At 41.2% G+C, this 16,020-nt stretch overlaps 1 protein-coding gene across 1 annotated transcript in view; it reads left to right on the forward strand.

Annotated features, from left to right (window-relative positions):
• The window catches only part of LOC124548715 (sodium leak channel non-selective protein), a 436,855-nt gene that overhangs the window by 266,732 nt on the left and 154,103 nt on the right, over positions 1-16,020 (forward strand). Inside the window, exon 16 of the mRNA XM_047125188.1 lies at positions 4,916-5,089. Within this exon, the coding sequence (XP_046981144.1) occupies positions 4,916-5,089 (174 nt within the window). The remainder of the gene's footprint in view (positions 1-4,915; positions 5,090-16,020) is intronic.

Here is a 16,020-nt window from a genome sequence, read left to right on the forward strand (position 1 = left end):
TCACTTCTATTTTGTAACATCACAAATTCTATTCTATATCTCCTCATTAGTTATGTGATCTACCCATCTAATCTTCAGCATTCTTCTGTAGCACCACATTTCGAAAGCTTCTATTCTCTTCTTGTCTAAACTATTTATCGTCCATGTTTCACTTCCATACATGGCTACACTCCATACAAATACTTTCAGATATGACTTCCTGACACTCAAATGAATAATCGATGTTAACAAATTTCTCTTCTTCAGATACGCTTTCCTTGCCATTGCCAGTCTACATTTTATATCCTCTCTATTTTGACCATCATCAATTATTTTGCTCCCCAAATAGCAAAACTCCTTTACTACTGTAAGTGTCTCATTTCCTAATCTAATTCCCTCAGCATCACCCGACTTAATTCGATTACATTCCATTATCCTCGTTTTGCTTTTGTTGATGTTCACCTTATACCCTTCTTTCAATACACTGTCCATTCCGTTCAACTGCTCTTCCAAGTCCTTTGCTGTCTCTGACAGAATTACAATGTCATCAGCAAACCTCAAAGTTTTTATTTCTTCTCCATGGATTTTAATACCTACTCTGAACTTTTCTTTTGTTTCCTTTACTGCTTCTCAATATACAGATTGAATAGCATCGGGGAGAGGCTACAACCCTGTCTCACTCCCTTCCCAACCACTGCTTCCCTTTCATGTCCCTTGACTCTTATAACTGCTATCTGCTTTCTGTACAAATTGTAAATAGCCTTTCCCTCCCTGTATTTTACCCTGCCACCTTCAGAATTTGAAAGAGAGTAGTCCAGTCAACATTGTCAAAAGCTTTCTCTAAGTCTACAAATGCTAAAAACGTAGGTTTGCCTTTCCTGAATCTTTCCTCTAAGATAAGTCGTAGGGTCAATATTGCCTCACGTGTTCCAACATTTCTACGGAATCCAAACTGATCTTCCCCGAGGTTAGCTTCTAGCAGTTTTTCCATTCGTCTGTAAAGAATTCGCATTAGTATTTTGCGACTGTGACTTATTAAACTGATAGTTCGGTAATTTTCACATCTGTCAACGCCTGCTTTCTTTGGGATTGGAATTATTATATTCTTCTTGAAGTATGAGGAATTTCGCCTATCTCATACATCTTGCTCGCCAGATGGTAGAGTTTTGTCAGGACTCGCTCTCCCAAGGCTGTCAGTAGTTCTAATGGAATGTTGTCTGCTCCTGGGGCCTTGTTTGGACTTAGGTCTTTCAGTGCTCTGTCAAACTCTTCATGCAGTATCATATCTCCCATTTCATCTTCCTCTACATCCTCTTCCATTTCCATAATATTGTCCTCAAGAACATCACCCCTGTATAGACCCTCTATATACTCCTTCCACCTTTCTGCTTTCCCTTCTTTTCTTAGAACTGCGTTTCCATCTGAGCTCTTGATATTCGTGCAAGTGGTTCTCTTTTTCTCCAAAGGTCTCTTTAATTTTCTTGTAGGCAGTATCTATCTTACCCCTCATGAGATAAGCTTCTACATCCTTACATTTGTCCTCTAGCCATCCCTGCTTAGCCATTTTGCACTCCCCGTCGATCTCATTTTTGAGACGTTTGTATTCCTATTTGCTGCTTCATTTATTGCATTTTTATATTTTCTCCTTTCATCAATTAAATTCAATATTTCTTTTGTTACCCAAGGATTTCTACTAGCCCTCGTCTTTTTACCTACTTGATCCTCTGCTGCCTTCACTATTTCATTCCTCAAAGCTACCCATTCTTCTTCTACTGTATTTCTTTCCCCCATTCCTGTCAGTTGGTCCCTTATGGTCTCCCTGAAACTCTGTACAACTTTTGGTTCTTTCAGTTTATCCAGGTCCCATCTCCTTAAATTCCCACCTTTTTGCAGTTTCTTCAGTTTTAATCTACAGTTCATAGCCAATAGATTGTGGTCAGAGTCAACATCTGCCCCTGGAAATGTCTTGCAATTTAAAACCTGGTTCCTAAATCTCTGTCTTATCATTATATGATATATCTGAAACCTTCTTGTATCTCCAGGGTTCTTCCATGTATACAACCTTCTTTCATGATTCTTGAACCAAGTGTTAGCTATGATTAAGTTATGCTCTGTGCAAAATTCTACCAGGCAGCTTCCTCTTTCATTTCTTAGCCCCAATCCATATTCACCTACTACGTTTCCTTCTCTTCCTTTTCCTACTGTCAAATTCCAGACACCCATGACTATTAAATTTTCATCTCCCTTCACTACCTGAATAATTTCTGGTATCTCATCATACATTTCATCAATTTCTTCATCATCTGCAGAGCTAGTTGGCATATAAACTTGTACTACTGTAATAGGCATGGGCTTCATGTCTATCTTGGCCACAATAATGCATTCACTATGCTGTTTGTAGTAGCTTACCCGCACTCCTATTTTTTTATTCATTATTAAACCTACTCCTGCATACCCCTATTACTAATCTGAAAGCAGGTTCCACCAACATCCTGGAGAGTGGCAGAAGTAACAGAGAAATAATATGTTGTTGTTAGATGTTTTGTGCCTTCTGTGATATGACTATGGGTCTGAACAATGCAGTAGTTTCTACACACCCTATGGGCCCTGCTTGTTGTTACCTAGTTGTTCCACAGACCAGCTGATGAACTGTTCTGCATTTTTAAGCAGGAATCTTGCAGTGATCCATACAGTTATGCCACACATCATTACTGTGTTCCTGCCATTCTTCAAACAGTTTCATCATTGTTAATGCTGAACACCAAACCTTAACAGTGGTTTATTTGTAGCAGCTCTTTTTATGGTTGTATGTGTTATATATTATGTTACGATTCCCTCATCCTGAACATGTGACCAGTAAATGACTATCTTTATATGCAGTGTCCGTCATAATTCAGCAGCTATATGGTATGAAGAATTCTGCTTTACATCTGTAATCTGTTGACAAACAATAGAATGTAATGCTTTGAATATTATTATTGAGACTCAAATAATTCTTGTTTTGTTTGACAATGTAATGATAGTGTAGAACATTGTAGAACGTTCAGTTGAGAAAAATAAATACATGTGATGAGGACTACCCACTATCAGTATGAAGAGGCAGTTTGGTGAATGAGGAAATTTAGTTTGGTAACACCTCAGATCACCTGAAAGGTTCAAAATTTTACTGTATACTTGGGTAAGGTAAAGGTGCTTTGGGACAGCATTTTTAGCAGCAGCTGTCAGAGATTTGTCTGTCAGAATCATTGTTTCAACTATTGGAGTGTAATTACATATGATGTCATAATTTCTTGTGAAAAGGTGTGCATGGACCTTATGTGAAAGTTCTCTGAAAAGAAACCAGTATTCATATAACATTCTGCAATCCATGTGTATTTACATTCTGGAAGGCTTGTGGATTCTCAGTAGGAGATTAATGTAAGTTATATTGTTCTTTTATAAGAAGTTATTACCAAATGCTGCTGCTTCACAGCGTTTAGTCAGACCAAACATACATATATTCACTGTCATAAATAAAACTTGTGGAGCACAGGAAATTCAACCTAAGCAAATAGCAACACAAATATTGAAAAGAGTTCAGTTTTAAAGTTATGTCAGAAAGTCATACAGGAAAGAAAAATCTTTAATTAAAATTATTTAGTGTTCTTGGCAGTTTTCCAACCCTCTCTGCCAAATCAAATGTAAATGGCACAAATCCGAGAGATTTTATATGTTAGATATCTACCAGTATTATAATTATTCAGCTCATTCGGACATTATAAGTACTCAAAAATTCAGGATTAAGAGCTGAGTACTTTGGTAAAGAAAGATAAGAGCAGTTACCAATTATACAGCAATATAACTGTAAATTCAAGATTAAAAGTTTATATAATTTCAAAATAAATAGGTTTTATGTTCTTGAATAATGAGACAGATGACGGCATGAATGTAATGTGTATAAATAGCATGGTTGGTATAGAAGAGGTGTGAGTATTGTGTATGCTATAAGCAAGTCAGGGACTACAGAATTATTTCCCAATAATTAGTATTTTATGTTATTGGCTTATATTCCCTAAATGTCATTTCATTCATTCATTCAATCAACTATACACACACTTTGTTCCATGATTCTCATAATGTATGCCTTTAGGGAGTCCTGGCTACTTCAGTGATGTATTTGACAATAGAGAGTAATGACTTTGTCATGAATATCAGCAGCAGACTTGGGATGTTCGTGCCAGTCTTCACTTTAAATTACTTCTGAGGATAAGCAGTATCTAAGGTGTCATGTGCCTTTTTTACGTGTCATTTTTTACATATTTTTGTTTCTTATTGTCATTATATGTTTTCCAAGAAAGCAACTTCTTGTTGTTAAGGGTCGGATATTGTTGTTCTTGACCGTTACATGTTGAGACATGCTTCAGAAGTACATTCTGTTCATATATCTGAATACAGATTATATATTTAAATTTGGTTTTCTTTTGTCTTTCCTTTTCTGTAGCTGTGATGTAAATTTGGAATGCAGTTAAAAAAACTAGAGTGTTATGATTTATCAAAGATATCTCTTGTTTTATGTTCTGAATGTTATGTTGCACCTTCCCATAATATTTGTCAGTGCATTGTCCTTACTAGAAAAAGTTTTCATATGAAACAAGCAAGTTCAGTATCTCTCAGAATAAATGAAGCTCTCTGTAGATAAGTATGTATCCATTGTAAACACAATTGTGTTGGATCATTACTAGCAGTTAGCATTCAGGATGTGGCATTAAACTGTTAGTTGTCTTATACTAATGTGTGTATTTCTTATTTTGCTATATGCTCCTAAAATAATCCAAGTTTGGCTATGTAATAATAATATGCCTGCATATTTTAAATATGTGAAAAGTATATGTATACATAAAATGTTTTTCACTTTTATATACATTGAGGTTCTCATGTGTGTGGCGTGTCATTTCAGATCAATTAGGAGAAGTGTTCGCAGTGGTTCAATAAAGTTGAAACAAACGTATGAACACCTAATGGAAAATGGAGACATTGGAGCAATGAATAGAGTCAGTTCATCTCGTAGCAGACCTCAGGACCTGGATATTAAACTACTGCAAGCAAAGCGACAACAAGCAGAAATGAGAAGGTAAGTGGAGTACATCAAGTGCTGCACTTGTAATTTTCATAGCTTTCATTAATTTAAAGCTAACATTGGAAAACATCTTCCTAGAATCTCATTTTTCATATCTCACTGTAGTGAGAATATGCCAGTGTTATGCACATGTCAGAAAACATCAAGTTCAATAATTTTGTGTGAGTTACATATTACATTTTTCTTTATTCGTTGAAATTGAGGCAAGTGAAGACTGATTGATCCACAAATTAGAAAACACAACTGAATTTCTATCTTTCAGAGATTTTAAAGATTACTTGAAATGGGCAGAAAAGCGAAAAGAAATTGGACTATTTGGTGCTGGATGACTCTACGAATAAAATTTTGCATTTCAGATTAAAATTATGTGATTATAACGCATCTTTGGGCTATTGTAGGTTGGTGGAGATATTGTGAAGAGCTAGTGGATGGTAAAAGACAATTTCAGCAGTTTGAAAATGATTTTAGGAAGTGTTGACGTATTTTCAGTTCATGAGTAAAGGAAGCCATAATCTTTGCAAAATAGCAGGTTAAGAGTTCCCAGTCCAGAGTGGTATTTTGTAATAAGTGGAATTTGATATATTTTGTAGGTGCCATTAATCTTAGGTTGAACCAAACTGAATGAAGAAATGTTGCTGAGATGCCAAGAAAGATAGCTACTGTAAGTTCTCTGCAGAATTACCAATACTCATGTAATGTATGCTGGAAGACATGAATTTTCAGCAGTGACCTATGCTAAGTGCATGTGTTCATTATCATGAAGATAACGTGAAAAGTAAACTGAGCAGATAACAACACAAAAACCCACAAGAGTCCAGCATTAAAGCTGTATCAGAAAAACACTTAGGAAAGGAAACTCTGGAATTGAAACTGTTTAGAGGTCTGCAGCATCTTCCAGACCCTTCAGAAGAGCAACAGTTATTGGCATTTTTGGTCTGGTGAAGCAGACTTAAATGTTACGTACCCAAGAGATGTTCACTAATTAGTATTAAGTTGGTATTATAAAAATTTAGCAGTAGGTGCTCTTCTTATGTCTCAAGTTTTCTTAATCTTAATACTTTTAGTGCAATAAGCAGTCATGCTCATTAATAGGTCAATCTGTCTTCTATTTCCTTACTTCCCTATTTAGCTCAAATTTAAGTGTTGTATCAGTGCAAGGCATTATTTACTAAAGAAAATTGCACAAAACAAGTCTATAAGGTCACTGGGACTCTGTAACAAAAACAAAAAGAAGAGATTCCAATCATAGCAAACCCTAGTTCGTATCATAGTCACTCCATTGATTTCAAGTGCAGTGTAACAGCCAGTAAAAATTCCAGTCATCTTAAACATCGGTGATATCTGCTTCACAATAAGCACATCATACAAACTTGTTCTGTCTTCTCTGATAACCATAATCAGGAGCCCAATCTGTTAGTAGCTTAGCGGTCTGGTAAGCATAATGAGGAGCCCAATCTATTAGTAGTTAATGGTCTGTTACTAGGTAGGATCTTATGCCATACATACATGCATGGAATCTCTGCACTGTATGTAATATAGCCAATACTATATGAGGTGTGACTGTAGTAACAATGCTACTCCTAATACAGCCCAAACATCATGTTTCCTGGCTATGGTTCCACCAAGGTGCCTATTACATGCTATGGCTATAAATACTTGTCTGACAGGGCGCACTCTAACAGAAATGTGACAACACAAAAAGAAATAACGAATAATGTTTATTTAGATTGTGTTACAGTATATTATTTTGATACTGTGTGATGAATGGCACTTGATTTCCTATATCTAATTGAGTGAAATCTAAATAACTGTGCTGTCTCTTGACACTCAATGAAATTGTCATAATAACTGAATGTACAGACACTGTGTTAATGGGTTTAGTTCTCCATCAACAGTGACTGCTAAGTGGGAAGGTAGACTTCAGAGCACTATACTGAGCAGGCTGCAGGCACTGAACCGAATTGTCCCACCACGCATGTCCCCTTGTGCATGACCCACCTCATGTCTCCATGTCTTCTCATCTCCATGTGTATCCCCTCATGTATCTGTGTGTCTGTGTCCGTGTCCGTGTCCATGGCATGTCATGTTTTGGTGCCTGTCGGTGGAAGAATTTCCATGACCGCCCATGTAGTCTGCAGTTGACAGCGCTTCCTATGGCAGCTGTCCACTATATTGGTGGTTTTATGTGATGCACAGAAGAAAATGGCATGTAACAGGAAAAGGGTCAGGTTTGTGAGTGCCATCTGGAGGCTGCTGCACTGAACGAAAGGGGTGCCAGGTGAGTGGGTGTGCATGTGTGGTGCCAGCGTCTCATGGTATTTGTCATGCACCTCTTACCTGATACACAACAGTACGCAACTACATAGGAGTTATCAACCGTGGAATATGTGTCCAGCCAGTGCCCTTCTGCTGGAGAAATGAACATTTTACTCCATTATTTCCTCAGCATCATCACCACCTTCCAGCCAGGCTATAACTTCCCTCCTGCCCAGCAATGAAAATTATACAACTCAAGCAGGGATTGCAGCAAGGAAGAAAGACTATTAAGAGAGTTCTGGTTCATTCTACATTCTCTATTGTCAACTGTGATGGCCTCTGTATCTGCCAATATGGCAGTGGTAGCTCTTGTAGCAACATCAGATCCACCTCAGTTGGCTTCCGGAGGGGTCTCACCAAAATCCTACTGAGCAAGATGGCGTGGGGCCCAGGCAGATGCTGTATGTAAATGAAGCTCATCCTGCAGCAACACCATAGATTGAAACACTGAAACATTGCCCAGTGGGGAGCTCACAAAGAAAGAGATGAAATGGTCTCATGCCGACATGGTGGCTACCGACACTGGGGTTTGATGGCATCAAGTAAGAATACCCTTGATGGACACTGAATACAGCCATGACCAGGAGCATCAGAAATATTAGAGACAATAGACTCCAAGCAGGATATGGTGGTCAATGTGCAGTGATCAGTTTTTATCCAAAGCTCTTGGTGAGTTCATTTGTTTGTTTGGAATGGGATGCCGACAGTGCCTGCTGCCTTTCGGCCGCTTGGCAATGACTGAATCAAGGTGCACACTCTGGAATCTTTCTCAAATGATTTTACAGAAATTATTCAGTAAAAAAAATCATTTTTGCTTTACTTTTAGCTGTGTACGTCAGAGCTTCATGATGGTGTGTCCATTATTTTGTTAACAATCGTATTTGTAATATTTACATGGAAGGAAGTCATTTTGCTAAATTTGAAAAAGTTTTCAATGAAAAATAGGAGTCACCATGATTTTGCTATTGGTGCATATTATGTACTACACTGAAAGCCTTATTTTACATTTTCTTGAGGCCCAGCCTTAAAAGCCACAAAATCGAGGAAAATGCAGAATCGAGGAAAACATTAGACCCTCAAAATACGAGCAAAACCATATGTAATTGGCATATATGATTAAAAATTGTAATCCACACCAATACATTGCATAAAATCTGTGTAAGTGAAGAAAATTAAATGTACAATAAAATGTTTACACAATAATTTGTGGTCATGAATTTCATCAGTTGTGAAAAAGTCACAGATGTGTAACAGCAAGTAAAAAATCATCAAAAAATTGAAATTGATATCTGTGTACAAGGTAATCAAGCTGTTTTTCGATATGCTACAACCACAAATTATACATCAAAACTCACATTTTTTTACCCCTTTCCTTTGTCACACACAGAAAAAGCAAAAATTGGTGAACATAGTGAATTAACAGAATGAGATTTTCACTCTGCAACGGAGTGTGCGCTGATAGAAGTGAAGCTGTGAGGACGGAGTGTGGGTCGGGCTTAGGTAGCACTTGCCTGTGAAAGGCAAAGGTCCCGAGTTCAAGTCTCGGTCCGGCACACAGTTTTAATCTGCTAGGAAGTTTCATGGCGAATTAAACCGAAAACTGAAGTATGGTGAAAGGTGCTGGAATCTAATATTTTGATGTGTGTGTGTGTGTGTGTGTGTGTGTGTGTGTGTGTGTGTGTGTGTGTGTGTGTGTGTTCTGTAGCCACTGGCAGTTAATTGGATTGAGTAAACTTCAAGCTGAGCACACACTAACTCGAAACATGTTTTTGAAACATATTTCTGGCTATTTTATGTGGACACCATTTGGAAACATCTTTTGGAACGTGGAAACATCTGTCTGTAGCAGTGTCTGTACAGATATAAGGAAACAATCCAGAAAGAGATTTTCACTCTGCAGTGGAGTGTGTGCTGATATGAAACTTCCGGGCAGATTAAAACTGTGTGCCGGACCGAGACTTGAACTCCGCTGCAGAGTGAAAATCTCATTCTGGAAACATCCCCTACACTGTGGCTGAGCCATGTCCCCGCAATATCCTTTCTTTCAGGAGTGCTAGTCCTGCATGGTTCGCAAGAGAGCTTCTGTAAAGTTTGGAAGGTAGGAGATGAGGTGCTGGCAGACGTAAGGCTGTGCGGACAGGGCGTGAGTTGTACTTGGGTAGCTCAGTTGGTAGAGCACTTGCCTGCGAAAGGCAAAGCTCCCAAGTTCGAGTCTCAGTCTGGCACACAGTTTTAATCTGCCAGGAAGATTCATATCAGTGCACACTCTGCTGCAGAGTGAAAATCTCATTCTGGAAACATCCCCTAGGCTGTGGCTAAGCCAAGTCTCCGCAATATCCTTTCTTTCAGGAGTACTAGTCCTGCATGATTCGCAGGAGGGCTTCTGTAAAGTTTGGAAGGTAGGAGACGAGGTACTGGTGGAAGTAAAGCTGTGAGGACGGGTCGTGAGGCGTGCTTGGGTAGCTCAGTTGGTAGAGCACTTGCCTGCAAAAGGCAAAGGTCCCGAGTTCGACTCTCGGGCCGGCACACAGTTTTAATCTGCCAGTAAGTTTCGTAAGGAAACAATGTTTCAGGCCGGCTACCACTTGTCACCAATGCATAGCACAAATGTATGTTTCCGGGAGAGAAAGAAAAAAATCTGTGAGCGAGGTAGCAGACCGTCGAGTTTTTATCATTGTACCAGGCTGATGGCTGCTTGTGGAATATATGAAGCAAGCAGTACAAGAACAGCAATAAAACAAGATGCTCTGCAGAAAACTGCTGCTATATTTGGTAGAATACTGAGAAAGAAAACAAAGTAATGTCGTTCGTCATTGCTTGCTTTGAAATTTGAAATAATTTGCTGGTCCATAGGCTGCAGTAATGGAGTCATGCTGGGAGGCAGAAATTGGACCACGAGTAATTGAAATTCTTCTTGATGAATTGAAATTCTTCAAGGAGGTAGTCTTGTAGGCGTGGAGAATGGTCAGGAATATTATCCGTAACAAGCAAGACATGGAGTGGTAGATTCATCTCAAGCAAATATTCTTTTCCCTGAGGACCAAACACTTCATTGATCCAATCACAAAAAAGATCAAGTGTCACCCAAGCCTTGTTGTTGGGCCTCCACATCACATTTAACCTGAACTTCTTGACTTTACATTTCTTGAAGGCTCATGGAATTTCTGAATGGTAAACAAGCAGCAGTTTAATTTTCAAATCACCGCTTGCATTGGTGCAGAATAGCAGTGTGAGATGGTCTTTGGTTGGCTTGTGACCAGGCTGGGCATTTTCCTTTGCATTTATAAAGATACACTTCAGCACCTTTTTCTAGAATAGGCCCTTCTCATCACAATTAAAAACCTGTTGTGGCATATAACCCACAGAATCTATGAGTACCCTGAGGTTGCTGATGAAGGTCTCCGCTGCTTTTGTGTTGGAGCTGGCTGCTTTGTCATGCCTCAAAATGCTGCGGATGCTGGTTCTTCTCTTAAACTTCTCGAAATACCCATGGCTCCCTTAAACACTTCTTTGGCCACTGATGATGCTGCCGTCTTCTTAATGAGGTCGGCTAAAATCATTCTTGCCTTCTCACCAATGATGTTCTCATTAATAGTGTCACCTTTCAATTGCTTTTCATTTGTCCATATAAGGAGAAACCTTTCGACATCATCCAAAATATGAAACCATTGTTTAGCTATTTTTGTTGCTCCCCCTCTCTGTAATCTCCTCCTTGTTCTTGAGGGTAGTGCAAATAGTTCATGTAGACTGATTGTATGTGTATGTTAAATCAGCAACACTAACGCCCCATTCGTTAATTCACCCCCCCCCCCTCCCCCCCCCCCTCCCCCCCCCCCCCCCCCAAGTGATTTTACTTTTCATTTCTAAGGTCATTTTCTTTCTCTTATGGTTTTTTCTTGCAGCGTTATCTTCAGGGACATTTCTACGAAGGTGGGACATCTGAACAAAGATCATTAAAATTTGCACTCAAATAAATACTGTGTGAAACCAAGGTGAGAAAAATGTGTGCTCACAAGCTACACTAAGATGGTGAGCACTACACCCAGACTGCAGTACATACTAAAGACGTTGTTCGTATGCCAGTGCTGACAACAAAAGGTGTTCATATTGTTGAATGTTTCTCCTGGTACGTGCGATCGGCTGCCGACATCACGCTAAATCGTCGTCACACATTTTGCGAAACATCACTAGTTAAGCAAGTCATTATTTTACAATTTGTTTTGCTCATTATGCGAACTGCGCATTATGGGAGATGCTTGGTAATCGAGGTTCCACTGTAGTAGTTTTAAAAACAATTATAAATTTTTTTGATAAACTCAACCTTATTCTGTAAAACTACAAAACACTGAGAGATATTTATGGCCTTCAAGTCAGAAGTCACGCTAAATAGATAAAAAAAAGAGTGAACAATGACATCATCTTTCATTTTGGTTGCATGAAAAATATTAACAATGCAACAGCACATATTACAATTTCCTCATCTCTGTACATGACAAGGCAGACAATACAAAAGCAATATAACAAATAGCATTGCAGGTGATGCAAATATACTGGGAAATGTTTGCTGCCAGTGTGGACAGAGACAAAGACAATAAATAAAGTCAGAAACAGATGTGAAACACTGTAGAAAATAATGATTTCAACAGAAACATGTTTCTAGTGGCAGTGCAGATGGAGCTTCACACTACTTTCCGCAACGGTGATCTCACTAATGAGATTTAGACTGTCAACTTTTGTGAGCACTTGTGAATGACCCCTGTGTGAACTGAATGCATTTTAATTATTCATTTCCTTAGTAGTGTGTTACATATGTATACCATTTATATATTTATGTAAAGCATCGGTGCACTGAAAGTACCAGATCACATATACATCACACTTATCATTAAATGTGAAAGCATCAGTGATGTAAGGCTTCAACATATTTTATGATAACTAATGCACAGTACAACCTTTAGATGAGTAAGCTGTAGCATAATGGATAATGTCATGATTAGCTGAGTTAGAGGGTATAGGTTTACAACCTGCTACATGCAAATATTTTTTTCAACTTAGCATTGTTATCACTTCGTTATGATCATAATACAATATGTTCTGTAATATGTGATGTTGTTGAACATTTCTGTCTGGTTAGAGAACAAAGGATGAAATAAGGATTTGCGTGATATTTTCAAATGTGTGGCGATTCTCAAGAGTGTGGTGAGACAGGAACCTAAGAGGACAGCTTAAATTTCTGTAAGTCAAACGATGAACAATAACATTCATGAAACTTTCTGGCAGATTAAAACTGTGTGTCCGACCGAGACTCGAACTCGGGACCTTTGCCTTTCGCGGGCAAGTGCTCTACCATCTGAGCTACCGAAGCACGACTCACGCCCGGTACTCACAGCTTTACTTCTGCCAGTACCTCGTCTCCTACCTTCCAAACTTTACAGAAGCTCTCCTGCGAACCTTGCAGAACTAGCACTCCTGAAAGAAAGGATATTGCGGAGTCATGGCTTAGCCACAGCCTGGGGGATGTTTCCAGAATGAGATTTTCACTCTGCAGCGGAGTGTGCGCTGATATGAAACTTTCTGGCAGATTAAAACTGTGTGTCCGACCGAGACTCGAACTCGGGACCTTTGCCTTTCGCGGGCAAGTGCTCTACCATCTGAGCTACCGAAGCACGACTCACGCCCGGTACTCACAGCTTTACTTCTGCCAGTACCTCGTCTCCTACCTTCCAAACTTTACAGAAGCTCTCCTGCGAACCTTGCAGAACTAGCACTCCTGAAAGAAAGGATATTGCGGAGTCATGGCTTAGCCACAGCCTGGGGGATGTTTCCAGAATGAGATTTTCACTCTGCAGCGGAGTGTGCGCTGATATGAAACTTTCTGGCAGATTAAAACTGTGTGTCCGACCGAGACTCGAACTCGGGACCTTTGCCTTTCGCGGGCAAGTGCTCTACCATCTGAGCTACCGAAGCACGACTCACGCCCGGTACTCACAGCTTTACTTCTGCCAGTACCTCGTCTCCTACCTTCCAAACTTTACAGAAGCTCTCCTGCGAACCTTGCAGAACTAGCACTCCTGAAAGAAAGGATATTGCGGAGTCATGGCTTAGCCACAGCCTGGGGGATGTTTCCAGAATGAGATTTTCACTCTGCAGTGGAGTGTGCGCTGATATGAAACTTTCTGGCAGATTAAAACTGTGTGTCCGACCGAGACTCGAACTCGGGACCTTTGCCTTTCGCGGGCAAGTGCTCTACCATCTGAGCTACCGAAGCACGACTCACGCCCGGTACTCACAGCTTTACTTCTGCCAGTACCTCGTCTCCTACCTTCCAAACTTTACAGAAGCTCTCCTGCGAACCTTGCAGAACTAGCACTCCTGAAAGAAAGGATATTGCGGAGTCATGGCTTAGCCACAGCCTGGGGGATGTTTCCAGCATGAGATTTTCACTCTGCAGCGGAGTGTGCGCTGATATGAAACTTTCTGGCAGATTAAAACTGTGTGTCCGACCGAGACTCGAACTCGGGACCTTTGCCTTTCGCGGGCAAGTGCTCTACCATCTGAGCTACCGAAGCACGACTCACGCCCGGTACTCACAGCTTTACTTCTGCCAGTACCTCGTCTCCTACCTTCCAAACTTTACAGAAGCTCTCCTGCGAACCTTGCAGAACTAGCACTCCTGAAAGAAAGGATATTGCGGAGTCATGGCTTAGCCACAGCCTGGGGGATGTTTCCAGAATGAGATTTTCACTCTGCAGCGGAGTGTGCGCTGATATGAAACTTTCTGGCAGATTAAAACTGTGTGTCCGGCCGAGACTCGAACTCGGGACCTTTGCCTTTCGCGGGCAAGTGCTCTACCATCTGAGCTACCGAAGCACGACTCACGCCCGGTACTCACAGCTTTACTTCTGCCAGTACCTCGTCTCCTACCTTCCAAACTTTACAGAAGCTCTCCTGCGAACCTTGCAGAACTAGCACTCCTGAAAGAAAGGATATTGCGGAGTCATGGCTTAGCCACAGCCTGGGGGATGTTTCCAGAATGAGATTTTCACTCTGCAGCGGAGTGTGCGCTGATATGAAACTTTCTGGCAGATTAAAACTGTGTGTCCGACCGAGACTCGAACTCGGGACCTTTGCCTTTCGCGGGCAAGTGCTCTACCATCTGAGCTACCGAAGCACGACTCACGCCCGGTACTCACAGCTTTACTTCTGCCAGTACCTCGTCTCCTACCTTCCAAACTTTACAGAAGCTCTCCTGCGAACCTTGCAGAACTAGCACTCCTGAAAGAAAGGATATTGCGGAGTCATGGCTTAGCCACAGCCTGGGGGATGTTTCCAGAATGAGATTTTCACTCTGCAGCGGAGTGTGCGCTGATATGAAACTTTCTGGCAGATTAAAACTGTGTGTCCGACCGAGACTCGAACTCGGGACCTTTGCCTTTCGCGGGCAAGTGCTCTACCATCTGAGCTACCGAAGCACGACTCACGCCCGGTACTCACAGCTTTACTTCTGCCAGTACCTCGTCTCCTACCTTCCAAACTTTACAGAAGCTCTCCTGCGAACCTTGCAGAACTAGCACTCCTGAAAGAAAGGATATTGCGGAGTCATGGCTTAGCCACAGCCTGGGGGATGTTTCCAGAATGAGATTTTCACTCTGCAGCGGAGTGTGCGCTGATATGAAACTTTCTGGCAGATTAAAACTGTGTGTCCGACCGAGACTCGAACTCGGGACCTTTGCCTTTCGCGGGCAAGTGCTCTACCATCTGAGCTACCGAAGCACGACTCACGCCCGGTACTCACAGCTTTACTTCTGCCAGTACCTCGTCTCCTGTAAGCTGTGAGTACCGGGCGTGAGTCGTGCTTCGGTAGCTCAGATGGTAGAGCACTTGCCCGCGAAAGGCAAAGGTCCCGAGTTCGAGTCTCGGTCGGACACACAGTTTTAATCTGCCAGAAAGTTTCATATCAGCGCACACTCCACTGCAGAGTGAAAATCTCATTCTGGAAACATCCCCCAGGCTGTGGCTAAGCCATGACTCCGCAATATCCTTTCTTTCAGGAGTGCTAGTTCTGCAAGGTTCGCAGGAGAGCTTCTGTAAAGTTTGGAAGGTAGGAGACGAGGTACTGGCAGAAGTAAAGCTGTGAGTACCGGGCGTGAGTCGTGCTTCGGTAGCTCAGATGGTAGAGCACTTGCCCGCGAAAGGCAAAGGTCCCGAGTTCGAGTCTCGGTCGGACACACAGTTTTAATCTGCCAGAAAGTTTCATATCAGCGCACACTCCGCTGCAGAGTGAAAATCTCATTCTGGAAACATCCCCCAGGCTGTGGCTAAGCCATGACTCCGCAATATCCTTTCTTTCAGGAGTGCTAGTTCTGCAAGGTTCGCAGGAGAGCTTCTGTAAAGTTTGGAAGGTAGGAGACGAGGTACTGGCAGAAGTAAAGCTGTGAGTACCGGGCGTGAGTCGTGCTTCGGTAGCTCAGATGGTAGAGCACTTGCCCGCGAAAGGCAAAGGTCCCGAGTTCGAGTCTCGGTCGGACACACAGTTTTAATCTGCCAGAAAGTTTCATATCAGCGCACACTCCGCTGCAGAGTGAAAATCTTATTCTGGAAACATCCCC

This window comes from Schistocerca americana, chromosome 1, assembly GCF_021461395.2.
Source record: "Schistocerca americana isolate TAMUIC-IGC-003095 chromosome 1, iqSchAmer2.1, whole genome shotgun sequence".
In the NCBI taxonomy this organism is placed as follows: domain Eukaryota; kingdom Metazoa; phylum Arthropoda; class Insecta; order Orthoptera; family Acrididae; genus Schistocerca; species Schistocerca americana.